The sequence below is a fragment of the Podarcis muralis genome, chromosome 2, assembly GCF_964188315.1.
Source record: "Podarcis muralis chromosome 2, rPodMur119.hap1.1, whole genome shotgun sequence".
Lineage (NCBI taxonomy): Eukaryota > Metazoa > Chordata > Lepidosauria > Squamata > Lacertidae > Podarcis > Podarcis muralis.
The window spans coordinates 124,036,256-124,054,621 of record NC_135656.1 but is presented as its reverse complement, the minus strand read 5'-3'; the positions used below and the strand labels follow the sequence as shown (position 1 = coordinate 124,054,621).

Below are 18,366 nucleotides of genomic sequence, written 5' to 3'. Positions count from 1 at the left end.
TGTTCAAGTAATGAAGATGATGTCTCACAATAGTAAATGCAATATCATATGTCATGAACTGTTTGCAGTGTGCGGAGTGCGTGAACCTGCAATGCTAGTGGTCAATGTTGATGCTCTTTGAGTCGGCTGAAGTTCAGTCTTTGGTAGAGAGTTGGAAATGTTGGTGTTTTGGGGCTGCTAATAGAGCATTGTGGAAATTAGAGGGTGAAAGTTGTGATGCTTTGGAAGCAGGGATGGTTAAATTAGTAGTATACAAAAAACTGTATAACACCTGTTCTAATTACACTGAATGAACAAATAAGACACAGAAAAAGTGAGGCCATCTTCTTATGTGTATAAACCCCTTCTGTAGTTTTTATAATAGATAGACTAATTGTGTTACAACCCTTCCTCTTCCTGGGTTCTCTGAAGGGCGCAATGTTCAGATAAAACATTATTTCCAGTGGCAGCAGGAACAGAGGAATGAAGAAAGCAAGGGGTTCCTGGGGTGTCCAGAGTGGATGTGAAAGAGACCCCCTCCCCCACTACTCTCCCTGGGGGGAGAGAAGGTGGTGGAGAGAGAGAAACATGGCCTTTGGTGGCTGAATCTGTTGTGGGTGCTGTCAATAACTTCTCCAGAGGGGCTCTGGGGCATCCTTTGCTCCTCTCTCCTTCCCAAGGGTCTGTGGCTCCTCCAAGTCCTCCTAGAGAAGGACCCATTAATACGGCTTGGAGGGAAAGAGTGTTCTAGATCAGCTGCTGCAGTTTCTTGGGGGGGGGGGCTGGATCTGCCTTCTGGATCTGCCCCCACGTTTTGCAACCTCTCAAGTCGAGACTGAACTGGTGTTTCTGTTGTAAAATTATTTAACCCATTTAGCATATGATAGAATTCGTATAACTTAACAGTGAATGAAATATATGTACCTTTGTTATACCTTCATCTTACTTTCTCTGATGGAAGCTATGTCTCAGTGCTCTAATAATTTCTAGGCTACATGGACTTCTCTTTTTTTTAAAAAAAATTATTAAAAGTTTAAAGATTACAGAAAAAAAGAAGAATGAAAAAATGAAAAATTAAATACATAAGAAAAAAAGGCAAAAAACAATACAGAAAAACAGAAAAAAGAAAAACAAAAGCATTTAAAAACACATCCAATATTTCCATATCTGTATCTTTCATTTACTTGTTTCATCGACCTCCTCACACCTCCCTTTTTTTGTATTCTAGTTCAATTAGCTGTTTCAGCAAATCCTTTCCATCTTACTCAATTTTTGTTCCATAATTTATCTTAACCCAATCTAACCTTAAATTTTCCCCTTTAACCCATTAACAATCTATTTTTACTTAATTCTTTATAAACTTTCTGCTAAAGCCATGTAACTTCATTCCAGCATCCTTCTAACATTCCTTAATTTTACAGTATTTCTGTAAATAAACTTTAAATTTTTTCCAATCTTCTTCCACCGACTCTTCTCCCTGGTCTCGGATTCTGCCAGTCATTTCTGCCAGTTCCATGTAGTCCATCAGCTTCATCTGCCATTCTTCCCGGGTGGGTAAATCTTGTGTCTTCCAATGCTTTGCGATAAGTATTCTTGCTGCTGTTGTAGCATACATAAAGAAAGTTCCATCCTTCTTTGGCACCAATTGGTCGGCCATGCCCAGGAGAAAGGCCTCTGGTTTCTTCAAAAAGGTATATTTAAATACCTTTTTCATCTCATTATAAATCATCTCCCAGAAAGTCTTAATCCTTGGGCATGTCCACCAAAGGTGAAAGAATGTGCCTTCAGTCTAATTACATTTCCAGCATTTATTATCGGGCAAATGATAGATTTTTGCAAGCTTGACTGGTGTTATGTACCACCTGTAGATCATTTTCATTAGATTCTCTTTTAAAGCATTACATGCTGTGAACTTCATACCTGTGGTCCATAATTGTTCCCAGTCAGCCATCATAATGTTGTGTCCAACATCTTGTGCCCATTTAATCATAGCAGATTTCACTGTTTCATCCTGCATATTCCATTTCAACAGCAAGTTATACATTCTTGACAAATTCTTAACTTTGGGATCTAACAATTCTAGGCTACGTGGACTTCTCAACCCCGACTTCCTCCCGCTTATCTTTCAAACTACTGTTTAAAAAGTTTAGAAATAGAAAATTTATGTGACTGACTCTTCTTCCCTTGAGTCTTCTTCCCAGGCGTTGGGAGCCATTGGAATGGTAAGCTAAGGACTTTCTAAAGGGAGATGGTTGTGAGGGAGATGGACAATAAATGAATGAAATGTAAATCCTAAGACAGCAAGACACCAGGATACCCAAAATAATGGACAGAATAACCATTTTAGCTCCCTGACTGACCTTCCCTTACATGTATAACTTCTATGAGCTAATGCCTGTTCCTTTCTCAAAAAACCCTATCAAAGTTGTACAGTGGTGCCTCGCAAGACAAAATTAATTCATTCCGCAAGTTTTTTCTTCTTGCGAGTTTTTCGTCTTGCGAAGCACGGTTTCCCATAGGAATGCATTGAAAATCAATTAATGTGTTCCTAGGGAAACCGCTTGCCAGGCTGGCGGTGCGGAGAAGGGCTTTTCTCCCCACCGCAAGCCTTCAGGACAGGTACGGGAACAGAGGGGAAGGCGCGCAGCGCTTTCCCTCTGTTCCCGGGGCTTGCGTGGGAGGAGGGTTTTTCCTCCCCACCGCCAACATTCAGAACAGCATTTTGAATGTTGGCAGTGGGAAGGAAAACCCTCCTCCCACCCCAAGTCTTCAGGAAAGCCATCCGAAGCCAGGCGGCGGGAGGAGGCGTTCCCGCCCCGCCGCCCGGCATCGGAGCTTCGTTCCGATGCCGGGCGGCGGGAGGAGGTCCGAGGACAGTGGGGAAGACGCGCTGCGCTTCCCCGCTGTCCCGGAGATTTCCCTATGGGCTTTCGTCTTGCGAAGCAAGCCCATAGGGAAATTCGTTTTGCGAAGCGCCTCCAAAACGGAAAACCCTTTCGTCTAGCGGGTTTTCCGTCTTGCGAGGCGTTCGTCTTGCGGGGTACCACTGTACTAAAATGGACCTCTGGTTTTGAGTCACTGGAGCTATTGCAACAGCTTATCTCTCAATAAACTGGGTCCCTTATGGACGTTGAATTTTCCTATCTTTTGAGAAAGGAACAGGCATTAGCTCATAGAAGCTTTCTCAAAAAACCCTATCAAAGCTGTACTAAAATGAACCTCTGGTTTTGAGTCACTGGAGCTATTGCAACAGCTTATCTCTCAATAAACTGGGTCCCTTCTGGATGTTGAATTTTCCTATCTCTTGGCTGTGTTTTTCTTTGAGGTGTTATTCCTTCCCCTGGCCATGGGCCATTGAGAGGTGGTTTAGAAGGAAATTCTTACTTCGTATCTTAAAACCTGGAATAAACTATTTCGAAAGGGATAAGGGAGTGTCAGATTTCCCTCACTCTCTTTCCATCCTAGGAAAGGCCTTGTCTGAAGTGGTTCCTGCTTCCTGGAATCCCCTTTCACAAGGAGCCCAAAACTCTTCCTCTCACAGGCAAACTCCTGCTTTCCCCACCTCTGCTCTTAGAACTGCCATATCGTGAAACCCGAGGTGATGTAGATACATGGAGATTCCAGATTCCTGAAGTTTTCCTTACAAAGTATTGACCTTTAGTAGGTTTGGTGATCAGGATCAGAAATTTCCTACGGCTGACCTGTACTGGTTGTTGTCAGGCAGAAGTGTGATGGATGACCAGAGTCTGGTCATTCAGTCCCCCTGAAATTCCACCAGAGGGATGGAACCTCTCTCTGATTGGACAACAGCACTTTTGGAGGGAAAATAAAAGGAGTCCTTTCTGAGGGAGAGAGTTAGATAAGTGTTCGATATGAGAGAAGATGAAGAGGGATAGTTTTGAGATGGTAGTTGAGGAGGAGGATAGGATTTGCCTGAGGGAGAACTGGTTCTGGTTTGAGTTGAACACCCTCCCTGAGAGAGGAAAGACCCTCCCACCTTGGAGAGGGAGACCCGGTTGGGAGTCTACAAACTGGTGTCCTGGGAGGGCTGACTCTTGAGGCAGAAGAAGCAGATCCTGGGGGATTCAGGCTCTTCTGGGTCTTCTTCCAGTCAGGAAGGGGCAGTTCTTCCAGGGAGAGAAGACCCCCCAAGCCAGTCACAAGGGTGGGTAGGGGATTCCTTGGGTCTGTTACGCCATTTTGGAATTACCTCAGCAGTGGTTAGAGAGAAGGGGGGACTGAGGAAAAGTGCCCCTCGCTCATGAACCAGGGTATTGATTGGGGAAGGAAGCTGTGCTGTATTTAACTGAACCACCTGTCCTAACTAAGTAACAGAAACTGAAGTATAACAACTTTTTTTTAGTGAAGAGAGCTTAAGAGAAGCTTTGAATGTAATCCTGTGTTTAAGCCTGAGACATCTTAAAGTTTAAGTATATAAGTTGACTTCTACCCAGGAGAACACATTTCCTGACCCACTTTCTTTCAAAAGCTTCTTTTTATCAATAAAACACTACTTTTTGTTTGTTCAGCTTCTGCCCAAGAAGATATTCACTCACTACAAGATAAACTGTTTAATGGAGGGGAGTTAGCAGGTGTCTCCAGTTTTATTTATTTATTAAAGTTTTTATGTTACATCGGTAAACATCATATTACATCACAAGGCTTATTATACTGTAATTTTTAGCATGTATACAAAGTTTATATACTTAAAGGGCACAAGGACAAAAAGAACTATTCCAAAATCATATATATTCCAACACTTAGGACTTCCTGTCTATCCCATTGTATATTCCTTTTTTACAAATGAATGTACTCTTATTATTGTATATTTCTTTACATTTTATCTAATACACTGCAATATCAATATGTACCCTTGGTCTTATTTCTCAACTCAGTCTCTCTCCAATGTCAATCGAATGGTGAATTTTGGACATTCCCAAAGAACCCACAGTTCAGGTCACACAAGGAGCCCCGTTTTTAAATGTTTTCTGGTGATACTAATTCAATCTGTCCTCTACCCCCCAGAACCATAAAACTGTGGAGCTCGAAGGGACCCCAGGGTCATCTAGTCCAACCCCTCTGCAATGCAGGGGTCACAAAGAAAGCATCTGCCAAATACAGGGGCCCACCCTCTTTCCCCACTTGGAGTCCTCCCCCTTCTCAAGGGACACCCATTTCTGAGCCCCCCAAAGAGCTCTCCCCCCCCCCCGGGTTCATGGGGGTTGGGCAGGGGGTTGCAAGGACCTCAAAGGCCTTGGGTCCCATGGTTTCCTTTCCACCCACCCAGGGGATCCTCCCATTCATCTCTCAGCCCCCCCCAACAGCCTTTTCTGCACCCCAGCCGCCCCAGAGCCTCCCCTTCACCAAAGGACTTGCCACCCCAGAGGCCTCCCAAAACAAGCGGAAAGAGAAGTGGGGTGATGGGGAGAGGGGCCTTTTCCGGGGCCTTTTTTCTCTCTCTCCCCTTAACCCTTATGTGGCCTCGCCGCTCGGGGATTTCTGCCCAGGGAGAAAGTGGGCAAGGCACCGGGAGGGATCTGGATCCTGCCATGGGATCCCACCAGATTCCGGACGTGGCAACGCTCGGCTAGGCTCCCATGCTGGGAAAGGTGCATCCAGAGGGGCCAACTCCTAGGGGCCCCGGTCCCTTAGGGGCGAAAGGTGGGAGAGCTCAGTGGGCACAGCATGAGGCCCCTCCTTTCAGGGTTGCGGGTTCGTGATCCACGTGGGGCAAAAGAGCCCTGCATTCTTGACTGGTGGTTCGTTCAGTGGCAAACGAAAAGTGAAAACGGTGCGGTGGGAGTTCATACAGTATTCTCTGGGCATGTGCAGAGTTTGCTGCTCTTCCTGTAAAGCAGAGGCAGGGAAGCAGTGGCCAAAGAACCGCCTTGCAGGCTTGGTCTAAGCACAGAAAAGGGGCCTTGCGAGCTGAGGTGCAGGATCCCAGGGGAACTGAGCAGGGAAGAACAGCCCCCCCACCTTGTATCATAGAGAGGAGAGAGAGAGAGAGGCCTCCCATGCAACCCCTGGGAAAATCCTCAGTACCGGTTCCCACCCGAGCACCGGCAGGGGCTGCTCTGCCCCATAGCTCTATGGGCCGGACTTTTCCTGGCAGGCGGGAAAAAGGAGCATCGGGAGGGGCTTGAGAGGGGGGGGGGCGTCGCTGGACCAACTCCTCCCGCCCTGCTCTTTCTGTTGCAGGAAAAGACATCGGAAGAGCGAGCAAGGGAGGCGGAGGGGCAGAAGAGAGGACAAAGGGGTAAAGATGCAGGGATGGGGAAGGGGGGGGGTGAAATGGGGAGGGGGGAAAGGACAAAGACCCCTCCATATCTCCCCACCTTCCCCAAAAGCGCCTTTACTGGGGCCCATCAGGAGGGTCTGGATCCATGCAATCCCGCTGCGAAGTGGGGACCCAAGACCTGCAGGACTTGCATGGCTCCATCTCCTTTGGAGCCCCTCCCCCACAAAAGATCACACACACCCCATAAAAACACTATGGGAGATGCACAAGGGCGGGGGTGCAGGGGTCCTTTCTACAGAGGAAGCCCCTGCCGGGTTTCCATGGCGCCTCCTCCTTGGAAGCACCCGCCACGCGCATTTGGGGGCGAGGGGCGTGCGGAGCCAAGGGGGGTTTCTGGGCGCAGGGGAGTCTCAGGGACGGAGGGAGGAGGGCACGGGAAGATTGGAGGCTGAGGAATCAATGGAGCATCCTTGGCGGGGGAGGGGGGAACCCTGCGGGGGAGGGGAGAGAGAGAGACCCGGGGCCTTTTGGAAGAGATGTCTCCATCTTGGGCGCTCCAGAGGGGCTGCCTTGGCTTTTCCCTTCCTGGCAAGAAATCTGCCTTGGAGAGAGGGACAGGGAGGGATCCTTGAAAAAAGGGGGGGTCCCATTTCCCCAGCCAGTTCTTTCCAGGACGCTTCTTTCTCCCAAGTCCAGCCACTGGAGAGAAAAGGCAGGTAGATCCTGGGAGGAACCCCCTCCCTTAAGTTACCGGAAACTTCCTCCCTCGCTCAGGCTTCGAGTTTATTGCAGAGGAGGGGTCCCGTGTGGGTGGTCCTGGCCCACCTCTGTGCTGGCAGGAGGTCCAGATTTCAAGAGGGCAGACCTGGTGGGCAGAGCAACCCCCTGGCCAGGTCAGCTGCATGAGAGCTCCAGGGAGGGCAGAAGAGAAAAGGCAGGAACGCGGTTTCGGAAGGGATCTTCCTTTCTTCTTCCCTTTCTCCTCCTTTGTCTCCTGTCTCCGCTTTCCTCTCTTCTCTTCCTGCGGCCTTTTCACTCTCTGAGGAGGGGGAGACCATCAGATTCAGAGAAACAAGGATTGTCCTGGGGATTGGTACTCCCCCACCCAAATGTCCAGAATCATCCTGTGTCTCCTTCCCCTCCTTCTCCCTTCTCTTTCATTTCCACCCTTACCTGGGTTTTCTTCTCTTCTCTACCTGGACAACCTTACAGGGACCTTTAGGAAGTTCTCCAGAGTAACTGTGGGACCACTGAGTTCCTTTATCCTAAGAAGTTGTCTTCCTTTTTCTTCCTGTTCTGTTTTTCTTGCTATACAGTTACCTGCTTAAGCACAAATTGACCTAGCAAGAGGGTCGTCTTGTCCATCTTGAAAGTTTTTATTCGTAATACAAAAATAAAATAAAATGGTTGTAATCCCCCCCAAAAAATTGCAAACCGGGACACGGACGTTCGGGTTTGAAGTGTTTGTAATCCAAGACATATGCAAACCAGACTGTTTGCAAACCAAGGTACCACTTGTTTTACAAGTAAGGTCTGTCAAATTCTAGATACAGGTAGGTAGCCGTGTTGGGCTGCCATAGTTGAAACAAAATTTAAAAAATGCTTCCAGTAGCACACAAAAGCAAATACCAATAACAAACTGAGTTGGTTTCTAAGGAGCCACTGGAAGGAATTTTTTTATTGTTTGTCAACTTGTCAATCCTACAAACTGAAACAAGGTAAATTGGTGGGATTATAGTTTATAGGAATCCTGGAATTTTGAGCTTTCTTGTCTACATCATCGGACTGGTGCCCCCAAAACCAAAGCCCATCTTATCTTTATTAGCCTTTAATGGGCCACTAGATACTTTGTTAGCTCTGCTTCTAAAGATCAATATTTTTGAATACTTTTAACAATCACATAGGCCATCAATAACACTTCTGTTTTGTTTATTCCAGTTAGGACAGAGTCTGATACACCAGTCTGACATCAGCTGCATTGAAAAAGAAAATTGCGGAGGCGTGTCCTGGAGAAATTGAGAGGTCTGTACTTCCACTTTTCTGTGAGACTGTATCTTTGTGTGTTTCCTTTCAGCGTGTAGGAACATAGAAAGAGCCCTTCCAGATCTGTAGGATATTAAGGAATTATGGTATTCTGCTCATAATTCACTGACTACCTGGGTCCAGTATCATTTCGCCAAACTGGCCTCTCCACAGAGTTCACACAAACAGCAGCATTCAGAGAGCAGGAAACCAAAGCACGAAGAAGAGCTATAAATCCACATGACATTCCAGACTTCAAGTGGAATGGCTTAGTACTGGCCAATTACATCTGAACGGTTGCAAATAAGCCCAGAGTCCATAAACAGGCACCAGAGCCCTTGTTTATCCAAACAAAGTCTACGTCTATAAGCAATCCATTCAACCATTGTGAGTGTTCTCAGATGGTCAATTCATCTGAAGGCAGCCCTATTTAGGGAAGTTTTTGATGTTTGATGTTTTTTTTTAAAATTATTATTATTATTATTATTTTTAAAGATTTTTAACATAAACTTTCCAAACAAAACATCCATCTTATCATCTCTTACACATCTTGGCTACTTTTAGCCAGTGACTTCCATCATTCCCTTCTAATGATTTCATCCTATCTCTCTTCTGTTTGCATTTTGTCTCTTTACTACTGTTTATATAATCAAAATCTTAACATCCTATGTTTTAGCTCTTATTAACAATATTTCTTATCTCCATTTTTTCACAAGACTTCTTGTAATCCTACAAGCGTATTCAACTGAATACCATTGTCCTTCAAATAATTCACAAATTTACTCCAGTCCTTCAGGAATTTTTGGTCCCGCTGTTCTCGGATTCTCCCGGTCATCTTAGCTAATTCTGTGTACTCCATCAATTGACTGAAACAAAAATAACATTTTTGGTAGCACATTCATTTTTATAACCGATATCCTTCCCCAAAGTGACAATTTCATCCTTCCCCACTCTTCCAAATCTCTCTTAATCTTATTCCATACCTGGTTGTGGTTGTCTTGATATAAATTTATATTTTTTTTGGGGGGGGTTAACAATATTCTTAGGTATTTCACTTTCTTTACCACCCCTATTTCCGTTTGTTGTTGCAACTGGCCCGCCATCTTTTTGTCCATATTTTTAACAAACTTTTTATTTTTATTTATTTCTCTAAACTGATCAATTTTTTCTAGTACTTCCTTAGGAGTTGTTATTGGTTCATTTGTTATTACTAAGTCATCCATAAAGGCTTTTACTTTATATTCTTTCCTTCTGACTGATATTCCTTTAATTCCTTCTGCTAACCTTATATTATTCAGGAGAATTCCAGAACCGATATGAATAACAATGGTGATAGTGGACACCCTTGTCTTGTCCCTTTTGTAATTTCAATATTTTCTGTTAACACATTATTTTCAATAATTTTTGCCTTTTGACTTGAATATATTGCTTTTAAACTTCTCATAAACAATTGACCCATTTCCATCCTTTCTAAGTTTTTAATCTTAAATTCCCACAAATATTATGGCTGCCTGCTTTTCATTCCTGGCCGTCAAGTATTCAATAATATTCACAATATTCCTTATATTGTCCTTCATCTGGCGGCCAGGAAGAAAACCTTAATATTTGCAAATAGTTTATGATCACTGTTCAACAAAGAAATCGGCCTGTAGTTTTTAACCTGTCATAAGTCTGAGGCTGGTTTGGGTATCAGTGTAATATATGCTTCTTTCCAAGTCTCTGGTGTTTCTTCTTTTTTCAAAATATTGTTCATTACTTCCTCCAATGGTGCCAGTAGGGTCTAGCTGAAATTTTTATCATTATTTATTTATTTATTACTTATTTACCCCACCCATCTGGCTGGGCTTCCCAGGCACTCTGGGCGGCTTCCAACAAAATATTAAAATACGGTAATGCATCAAACATTAAAAGCTTCCCCAAACAGGGCTGCCTTCAGATGTCTTCTAAAAGTCTGGTAGCTGTTTTTCTCTTTGACATCTTGAGGGAGGGTGTTTGTCAGGATGGGTGCCACTACCAAGAAGGGCCTCTGCCTGGTTCCCTGTAACTTGGCTTCTCACAGTGAGGCAACCGCCAGAAGGCCCTTGGTGCTGGACCTCAGTGTCCAGGTAGAACGATGGGGGTGGAGATGCTCCTTCAGGTATACTGGACTGCGGCTGTTTAGGGCTTTAAAGGTTACTTTGAATTGTGCTCGGAAACGTACTGGGAGCTAATGTAGGTCTTTCAAGACCGATGTTATGTGGCCTTGGCGGCCACTCCCAGTCACCAGTCTAGCTGCCGCATTCTGGATTAGTTGTAGTTTCTGGGTCATTTTCAAAGGTAGCCCCACATAGAGCGCATTGCAGTACTCCAAGCGAGAGATAACCAGAGCATGACCACTCTGGTGAAGCAGTCCGAGGGGAAGATAGGGTCTCAGCCTGCATACCAGATGGAGCTGGTAAACAGCAGAAATCGTACCTCGGGTTAAGAACTTTGTTTCAGGATAAGAACAGAAATCTCGCAGCAGCAGTGAGAGGCCCATTAGCTAAAGTGGTATCTCAGGTTAAGAACAGTGTCAGGTTAAGAAAGGACCTCAAGAACGAATTAAGTTCTTAACCCGAGGTACCACTGTATATTGTTTCTCCAACGGGTGTTTTAATCTCCACACATCAATCAAATTGCAGCTTTCTACCATAGAGAAGAAAGTTTTGGGTAGTTTACCTTCTTTCTATTCTATTCCCATTTCTCATTCTATCAATTTCCAATGAAATTACCCCATTCAGGTCCCCCATAATTATTTTTTGATCCACAAAGATTTGTCTCATTTCATATTTATTTTTTATATACAACACCACCCCTCTTTTTACTCCTGTCTGATGAAATAAATTCACTTCCTAATTTCTTTTTTACCAAAATTCTTCTATGTTTTCTTGCAACATGAGTCTCTCAAAAAAATATCTAAGTTCTTTTTAACTTTATTTCTTTTAGTTTTGTTATTCAAACCATTAACACTCCATGTCATAAGTGTTCATGCCGTTTTGTTTTTGCTACTATTTGTGAACTAGAGTCTTTTAAACTTATCCTTCCTCCTCCTCCTCCTCCTCTTCTTCTTCTAATTTATTATCTTCTACTTCTACTTCTTGTCTATGGTATCTGTTCCTGCTGTTGCTGCTGCCCCTTCTTCCTCTTTATCCAGTTCCCTGTACCTCTGGAGGAATTTTTTTACTTCATCTTTTTCAGTTTAACTTTTCCTTGTAGTAGAATGAGACTCCTTCCAGATACTCCCATTTAAAATCAATATTGTTTTTTCTCAGCACTTGTGTCAGAGGTTTATATCCATCACGTCATTTCAGCTGACAAAGTGGAATTTCCTTAAATATGATTATCATTGCTCTATCAATATAGAGCTTCTTTTCTCTTATTTTTTTTAGCAAAATTAAATTTCTTATCTACTTATCTTTAAATATCATCAAACAATCTCCTGGAAACTTTTTTTTCTTTTTTTGATTTAACTTTTATCCTAAATGCATTCAATACTGTATTGGCAAATTCATCTTTTCCAATTCCTAGCCATTGTGCAATTTCAATAATTAATTCTTCTAAAATATTCTGTCCTGCTGTTTCTGGGAGAGATCTGATTCTCAAATTTGTCTCTCTTTGCTTCAATTCCTGCACCACAATTGCATCCCACAATTCCTCCTGTTCCTTATTCAGCTCTGACACTGCACTTTTATTTTTCTCATCCTCGTTTTTTAAATTCCTTACTTTTCGTTGCATAGGTTTCAATCTTTCCTCTAAATTTTGTGTTCTCTTGCTCACATCTTTTATCTGGGCTTTCATCTCATTCACAGTTAAATCTATTTTTTTGTCCATCTGCTCCCATCTACTTTCCATATTTGTCTCACTTTGTTTAATATCTTTAATATCTTCAGTTCTGCAAACATGTTTGCAACATCTCCTTTCCCTTCCATTTCTTGCTTTGACCCTCTCCAGGTCTCTCCTGATGTTGCCTCTCCCCTCCTTTTTTCTGTGATGATGTCATTCTTAAACTGTTATGTCCTCTTTCACCACTAGGTGGCCCTTTTGCCTCCAACCAGTTCTATATCAAATGTATATAGCTGAGAGGGGGACAAAGGGTAAATGCTGCAATAATCCAATAATTATTTGTACAAAAAGAAAGAGAAAGCAGGAGAAAATGTCTTCCACCACTTCCACAGATTTTTTGCACTTTCCACTGTGTCCCCGTCCCAAGAAAAAGAAGAAATCAAAACCAAGTACCAACAAAACAAAACAAAACAAATTCTTCCGCCTCTTGGTGGCTTAATCCAGCTTCCACCGCATTATATTCCAGGAGAAAGGAAAAGAGGAAGGTATTCACTACAATTATAATGTCTTAACAATGAAAAAGGTGAAGTTAAAAGAGAGAGAGAAAATAAATCCATCATGCTCATTAACCAAAAGGGGGAGGGTGTCCCCAAGTATCTTCCTGTAAATATCTCCTCAAATTTCTTACAGTACCAGACTTTAGCAGTCTTTTTATATTTGTCTCTGCTGGTCTGGTATTTTAACTCGCAAAAATAGCTCCATAAACATATTTTTTACAAATTGCGCAGTTTAAATTAAAATTGAAAGTGGAAGCCGGAAGCTCCTTCTCCAGCATTCTCCTTCAACTCCCAAAGGGTTTCAAATAAGTTTATTTTCTAGGGATTTCCACCTCCCTTTCAGTAAACCAAACCTTCAGAACTAAAAAAGTATATTTATTATTTTTATTCGCTGTAGGAGATTAGAATCTTACTCCGTTTTGCAGGTAATTCATGCAGTGTAAATCAATTACAGTCGGGGCTGACTTCCTTTTTTATCCCTGCTGTCTTCCGAATCTTTTCTCAATTAAAATTTTCCACCAACCTTTTGCCAGATTCAGGTTTCTTTTTCTTCGAGAACTGGCCGCTGTGCAGGATAGACTCAAGACTTCAATCCTCTGAGTAGTTAATGGCGTCCCGTGCTGGCGTCTTGATCTCGCTGCACTTTCCGCTCTCCAAGGGGAGCATTTTCGGCGCCGGAGAGACGTCCTTATGCTGCTGGTGGCCTCAAAATAATCATTTTGAGGGTTTAGGGGGGCTGCGGCGCCCTTGCAGACTCCCCCTTTGTTTCGCAAAGAGCTGAACTCTCCCCTAAGGGCTGAGTCCCATCTCTTCTCAGCTCTGTGGACCAACTGGAAGTCGATGTTTGATGTTTTAGTGTGTCTTTAATATTCTGTTGGGAGCTGCCCAGAGGGTTGGAAAACCCAGCCTTATGGATGGGGTTTGAATAATGATATATTATATTAATTAATTAATTAAGGTGAAACATATCTTTATTCCTCTAATTTATCAGTCTCAGTCTTTTGGCCACATTTAGGAAATGCATAATCCACTTTTGTAATCCAATTGACAGCTTACATGCAATTGGTATATTATTCCAAAGGATATTTTCCTCTGAAAGTCTTCCCATTAGAATTCAGCTTTTTCAGTGTCACACATATTTGCTTAACCACCCACCTCAAAGGAGAAAGGGAAGTGAGAGAGTCCTGGACAGATAATTTCCACAAGGATAGTTCTATATCACAAGACGGGCATGAGATCAGGTGGTCCATTCTCTGGCCATACTTCCTCAGGGAGACATAGAGAAGAGAGGAGAGAATCTAGGAGATGCTTTTAAATAAAAAAGACAGTGGTGTTAATTAGGCTCACTTTGTGTTAAGTTCCTTTTCCCTCTTCCGTGAAACCCTAAAATGGTTTTCTTTCCCCCAAAGGAGAAGGCGATCCAAATTCTGAGGAGACACCTTCAATTTCATTGAGAATAATGAAGACAAAGTTAAAATGTGCATAATGTTCTTCTGTCTGTGTGCACACTGAGTTTACAATAATGAACTCAACAGAAGATAAACCATCTAAAGCTATGCAGTGCAAAAAGAACTTGAACTGGAGCAAAACTCATAGGAAACATCAACAAATGCCCAAGGGAGAGAAACCAATTAAATGTATGGAGTGTGGAAAGAGCTTCAGTCAGTGTGGAGCACTTAGAATCCATCAAAGAATTCACACAGGAGAGAAACCATTTAAATGCATGGAATGTGGAAACAGCTTTGGTCGTAGGGACGCCCTTACAATACATCAGCGAACTCACACAGGGATGAAACCATTTAAATGTATGGAATGTGGAAAGAACTTCAGTCAAAGTGGAAACCTTAGTATACATCAGAAAACTCACACAGGGGAGAAACCATTCCACTGTATGGAGTGTGGAAAGAACTTCAGTCAAAGTGGAAACCTTAGTATACATCAGCGAACTCACACAGGGATGAAACCATTTAAATGTATGGAATGTGGAAAGAACTTCAGTCTAAGTGGAAACCTTAGTATACATCACAAAACTCACATAGGGGAGAAATCATTTAAATGTATGGAATGTGGGAAGAGCTTCAGTCAAAGTGGATACCTCAGAACACATCAGAAAACTCACACAGGGGAGAAACCATTTAAATGTATGGAGTGTGGAAAGAGCTTCAGTCAAAGTGGATACCTCAGAACACATCAGAAAACTCACACAGGAGAGAAACCATTTAAATGTATGGAATGTGGGAAGAGCTTCAGTCAAAGTAGATACCTCAGAACACATCAGAAAACTCACACAGGGGAGAAACCATTTAAATGTATGGAGTGTGGAAAGAGCTTCAGTCAAAGTGTACACCTTAGACTGCACCAAAGAACTCACACAGGGGAGAACCCATATAACTGCAAAGAGTGTGGAAAGAGCTTCAGTCAAATTGGAAATTATAAAAGCCACCAAACAACACACACAGGGGAGAAACCATTTAAATGTATGGAGTGTGGAAAGAGTTTTCGTCATAGTGTAACCTTTAGAACACATCAGCGAACTCACACAGGGGAGAAACCATATAAATGTATGGAGTGCGGAAAGAGCTTCACTTCAACCAAAAACCTTAGACAGCACCAAAGAACTCACACATGGGAGAACCCATATAAGTGTATAGACTGTGGAAAGAGCTTCAGTCAAAGTGGAAATTATAAAAGACACCAAAGAACTCACACAGGGGAGAAACCATTTAAATGTATGGAATGTGGGAAGAGCTTCCGTAATGGTGGAACCCTTAGAAGGCATCTACAGACTCACACAAAAGAGAAACCATTTAAATGTATGGAATGTGGGAAAAGCTTCAGTCAAAGTGGTAACCTTAAGAAACACCAGCGAACTCACACCGGAGAATAACCATTTAAATGTAAGGAGTGTGGAAAGAGCCTCGGTCAAAGCGGACATTTTAAAGACACCAGAGAACATTCACAGCAGGGGGGAAAGCATTTAAATGTGAGGATTTTGTGTGCAAGAACTTTATTGATAGTGAGAAATCATTTAAATATATGGAGTCTGGAAAGAGCTTCAGTCAGTGTGGAAGGAGCTTCAGTTGGAGTGCAGATCTTAATATACATCAGCCGTTAGATGCATAGAGTACATGCGAAGTTCTGGTGTCTGCATGTAAATTTGTACCCATGTATTCAAGTAATGAAGGTGATATCTCACAATAGTAAATGCAATATCATATGTCATGAACTGTTTGCAGTTTGCAGAGAGTGTGAACCTGCAATGCTGGTGGTCAATGTTGATGCTGTTTGAGTTGGCTGAAGTTCAGTCTTTGGTAGAGAGAGTTGGAAATGTTGGTGTTTCGGAATTGCTAATAGAGCATTGTTTAAATTACAGGGTGAAAGTTGTGATGCTTTGGAAGCAGGGTTCGTTATATTAGTAGTATATGAACAACCGTATAACACCTATTGTTGTAATTATACTAAATGAACAATGAAGACACAGAAAGAGTGAGGCCATCTTCTTCTGTGTATAAAACCCTTTTGTAGATTTTATAATTGATACACTAATTGTGTTACAACCCTTCCTCTTCCTTGGTTCTCTGATGGGCACAATGTTCAGATAAAACATTATTTCCAGTGGCAGGAGGAATAGAGGAATGAATAAAGCACGGTTCCTGGAGTGTCCAGAGGGGGTGTGAAAGAGACCCCCTCCCCCGCTCCTCTAGATGAATAAAAGCAACCCTGGGGGAAGAGAAGGTGGTGGAGAGAGAGAAACATGGCCTTTGGTGGGTGATTCTGTTTGGGGTGCTGTCAATAACTTCTCCAGAGGGGTTGTAGGGCATCCTTTGCTACTCTCGCCTTCCCAAGGGTCTGTGCCTCCTCCAAGTCCTCCTAGAGAAGGATCCATTAATACGGCTTGGAGGGAAAGAGTGTTCTAGAATCATAGAATCATAGAGTTGGAAGAGACCACAAGGGCCATCGAGTCCAACCCCCTGCCAAGCAGGAAACACCATCAGAGCACTCCTGACATATGGTTGTCAAGCCTCTGCTTAAAGACCTCCAAAGAAGGAGACTCCACCACACTCCTTGGCAGCAAATTCCACTGTCGAACAGCTCTTACTGTCAGGAAGTTCTTCCTAATGTTTAGGTGGAATCTTCTTTCTTGTAGTTTGGATCCATTGCTCCGTGTCCGCTTCTCTGGAGCAGCAGAAAACAGCCTTTCTCCCTCCTCTATGTGACATCCTTTTATATATTTGAACATGGCTATCATATCACCCCTTAACCTCCTCTTCTCCAGGCTAAACATGCCCAGCTCCCTTAGCCGTTCCTCATAAGGCATCATTTCCAGGCCTTTGACCATTTTGGTTGCCCTCCTCTGGACACGTTCCAGTTTGTCAGTGTCCTTCTTGAACTGTGGTGCCCAGAACTGGACACAGTACTCCAGGTGAGGTCTGACCAGAGAAGAATACAGTGGCACTATTACTTCCCTTGATCTAGATGCTATACTCCTATTGATGAGGCCCAGAATTGCATTGGCTTTTTTAGCTGCCGCGTCACACTGTTGGCTCATGTCAAGTTTGTGGTCAACCAAGACTCCTAGATCCTTTTCACATGTACTGCTCTCAAGCCAGGTGTCACCCATCTTGTATTTGTGCCTCTCATTTTTTTTGCCCAAGTGCAATACTTTACATTTCTCCCTGTTAAAATTCATCTTGTTTGTTTTGGCCCAGTTCTCTAATCTGTCAAGGTCGTTTTGAAGTGTGATCCTGTCCTCTGGGGTGTTAGCCACCCCTCCCAGTTTGGTGTCATCTGCAAATTTGATCAGGATGCCCTTGAGTCCATCATCCAAGTCGTTGATAAAGATGTTGAATAAGACCGGGCCCAAGACAGAACCCTGTGGCACCCCACTAGTCACTCTTCTCCAGGATGAAGAGGAACCATTGATGAGCACCCTTTGGGTTCGGTCAGTCAGCCAGTTACAAATCCACTGAGTGGTAGCATAGTCAAGACCGCATTTTACCAGCTTCTTTACAAGAATATCATGGGGCACCTTGTCAAATGCCTTGCTGAAATCAAGGTAGACTACATCCACTGCGTTCCCTTCATCTACCAGGCTTGTAATTCTGTCAAAAAACGAGATCAGGTTAGTCTGACATGACTTATTTTTCAGAAATCCATGCTGACTATTGGTGATCACAACATTCCTTTCTAGGTGCTCACAGACTGTTTGCTTAATGATCTGCTCCAGAATCTTCCCTGGTATTGATGTCAGACTGACTGGGCGGTAATTATTTGGGTCCTCTCTTTTCCCCTTTTTGAAAATAGGGACAACATTTGCCCTCCTCCAGTCTGCCGGGACTTCGCCTGTTCTCCAGGAATTCTCAAAGATGACTGCCAGTGGTTCTGAAATCACATCTGCCAGTTCTTTTAATACTCTTGGATACAGTTCATCTGGCCCTGGAGACTTGAATACATCTAGACTAGCCAAGTATTCTTGTACTATCTCCTTAGTTATTCTGGGCTGTGTTTCCTCTGCTGAATCATTTGCTCCAAATTCTTCAGGTCGGGCATTGTTTTCTTTATCGGAGAAGACTGAGGCAAAGAAGGCATTGAGGAGTTCAGCCCTTTCTGTGTCCCCTGTTTGCATTTCACCATCTTCTCCTCTGAGTGACCCCACGGTTTCTTTGTTCTTCCTTTTGCTACGAACATACCCATAAAAGCCTTTTTTGTTGCTTTTAACCTCTCTAGCAAGCCTGAGTTCATTTTGTGCTTTAGCTTTTCTGACTT

At 43.2% G+C, this 18,366-nt stretch overlaps 1 protein-coding gene across 1 annotated transcript in view; it reads left to right on the top strand.

The window, feature by feature from the left end:
• LOC114592596 (uncharacterized) overlaps window positions 1–18,366 on the top strand; it is a 54,123-nt gene that overhangs the window by 7,942 nt on the left and 27,815 nt on the right. Inside the window, exons 4-5 of the mRNA XM_077923440.1 lie at window positions 8,159–8,242; window positions 14,010–15,482. Coding sequence (XP_077779566.1) covers window positions 14,123–15,482 — 1,360 coding nt within the window. The 5' untranslated portion in view covers window positions 8,159–8,242; window positions 14,010–14,122. The remainder of the gene's footprint in view (window positions 1–8,158; window positions 8,243–14,009; window positions 15,483–18,366) is intronic.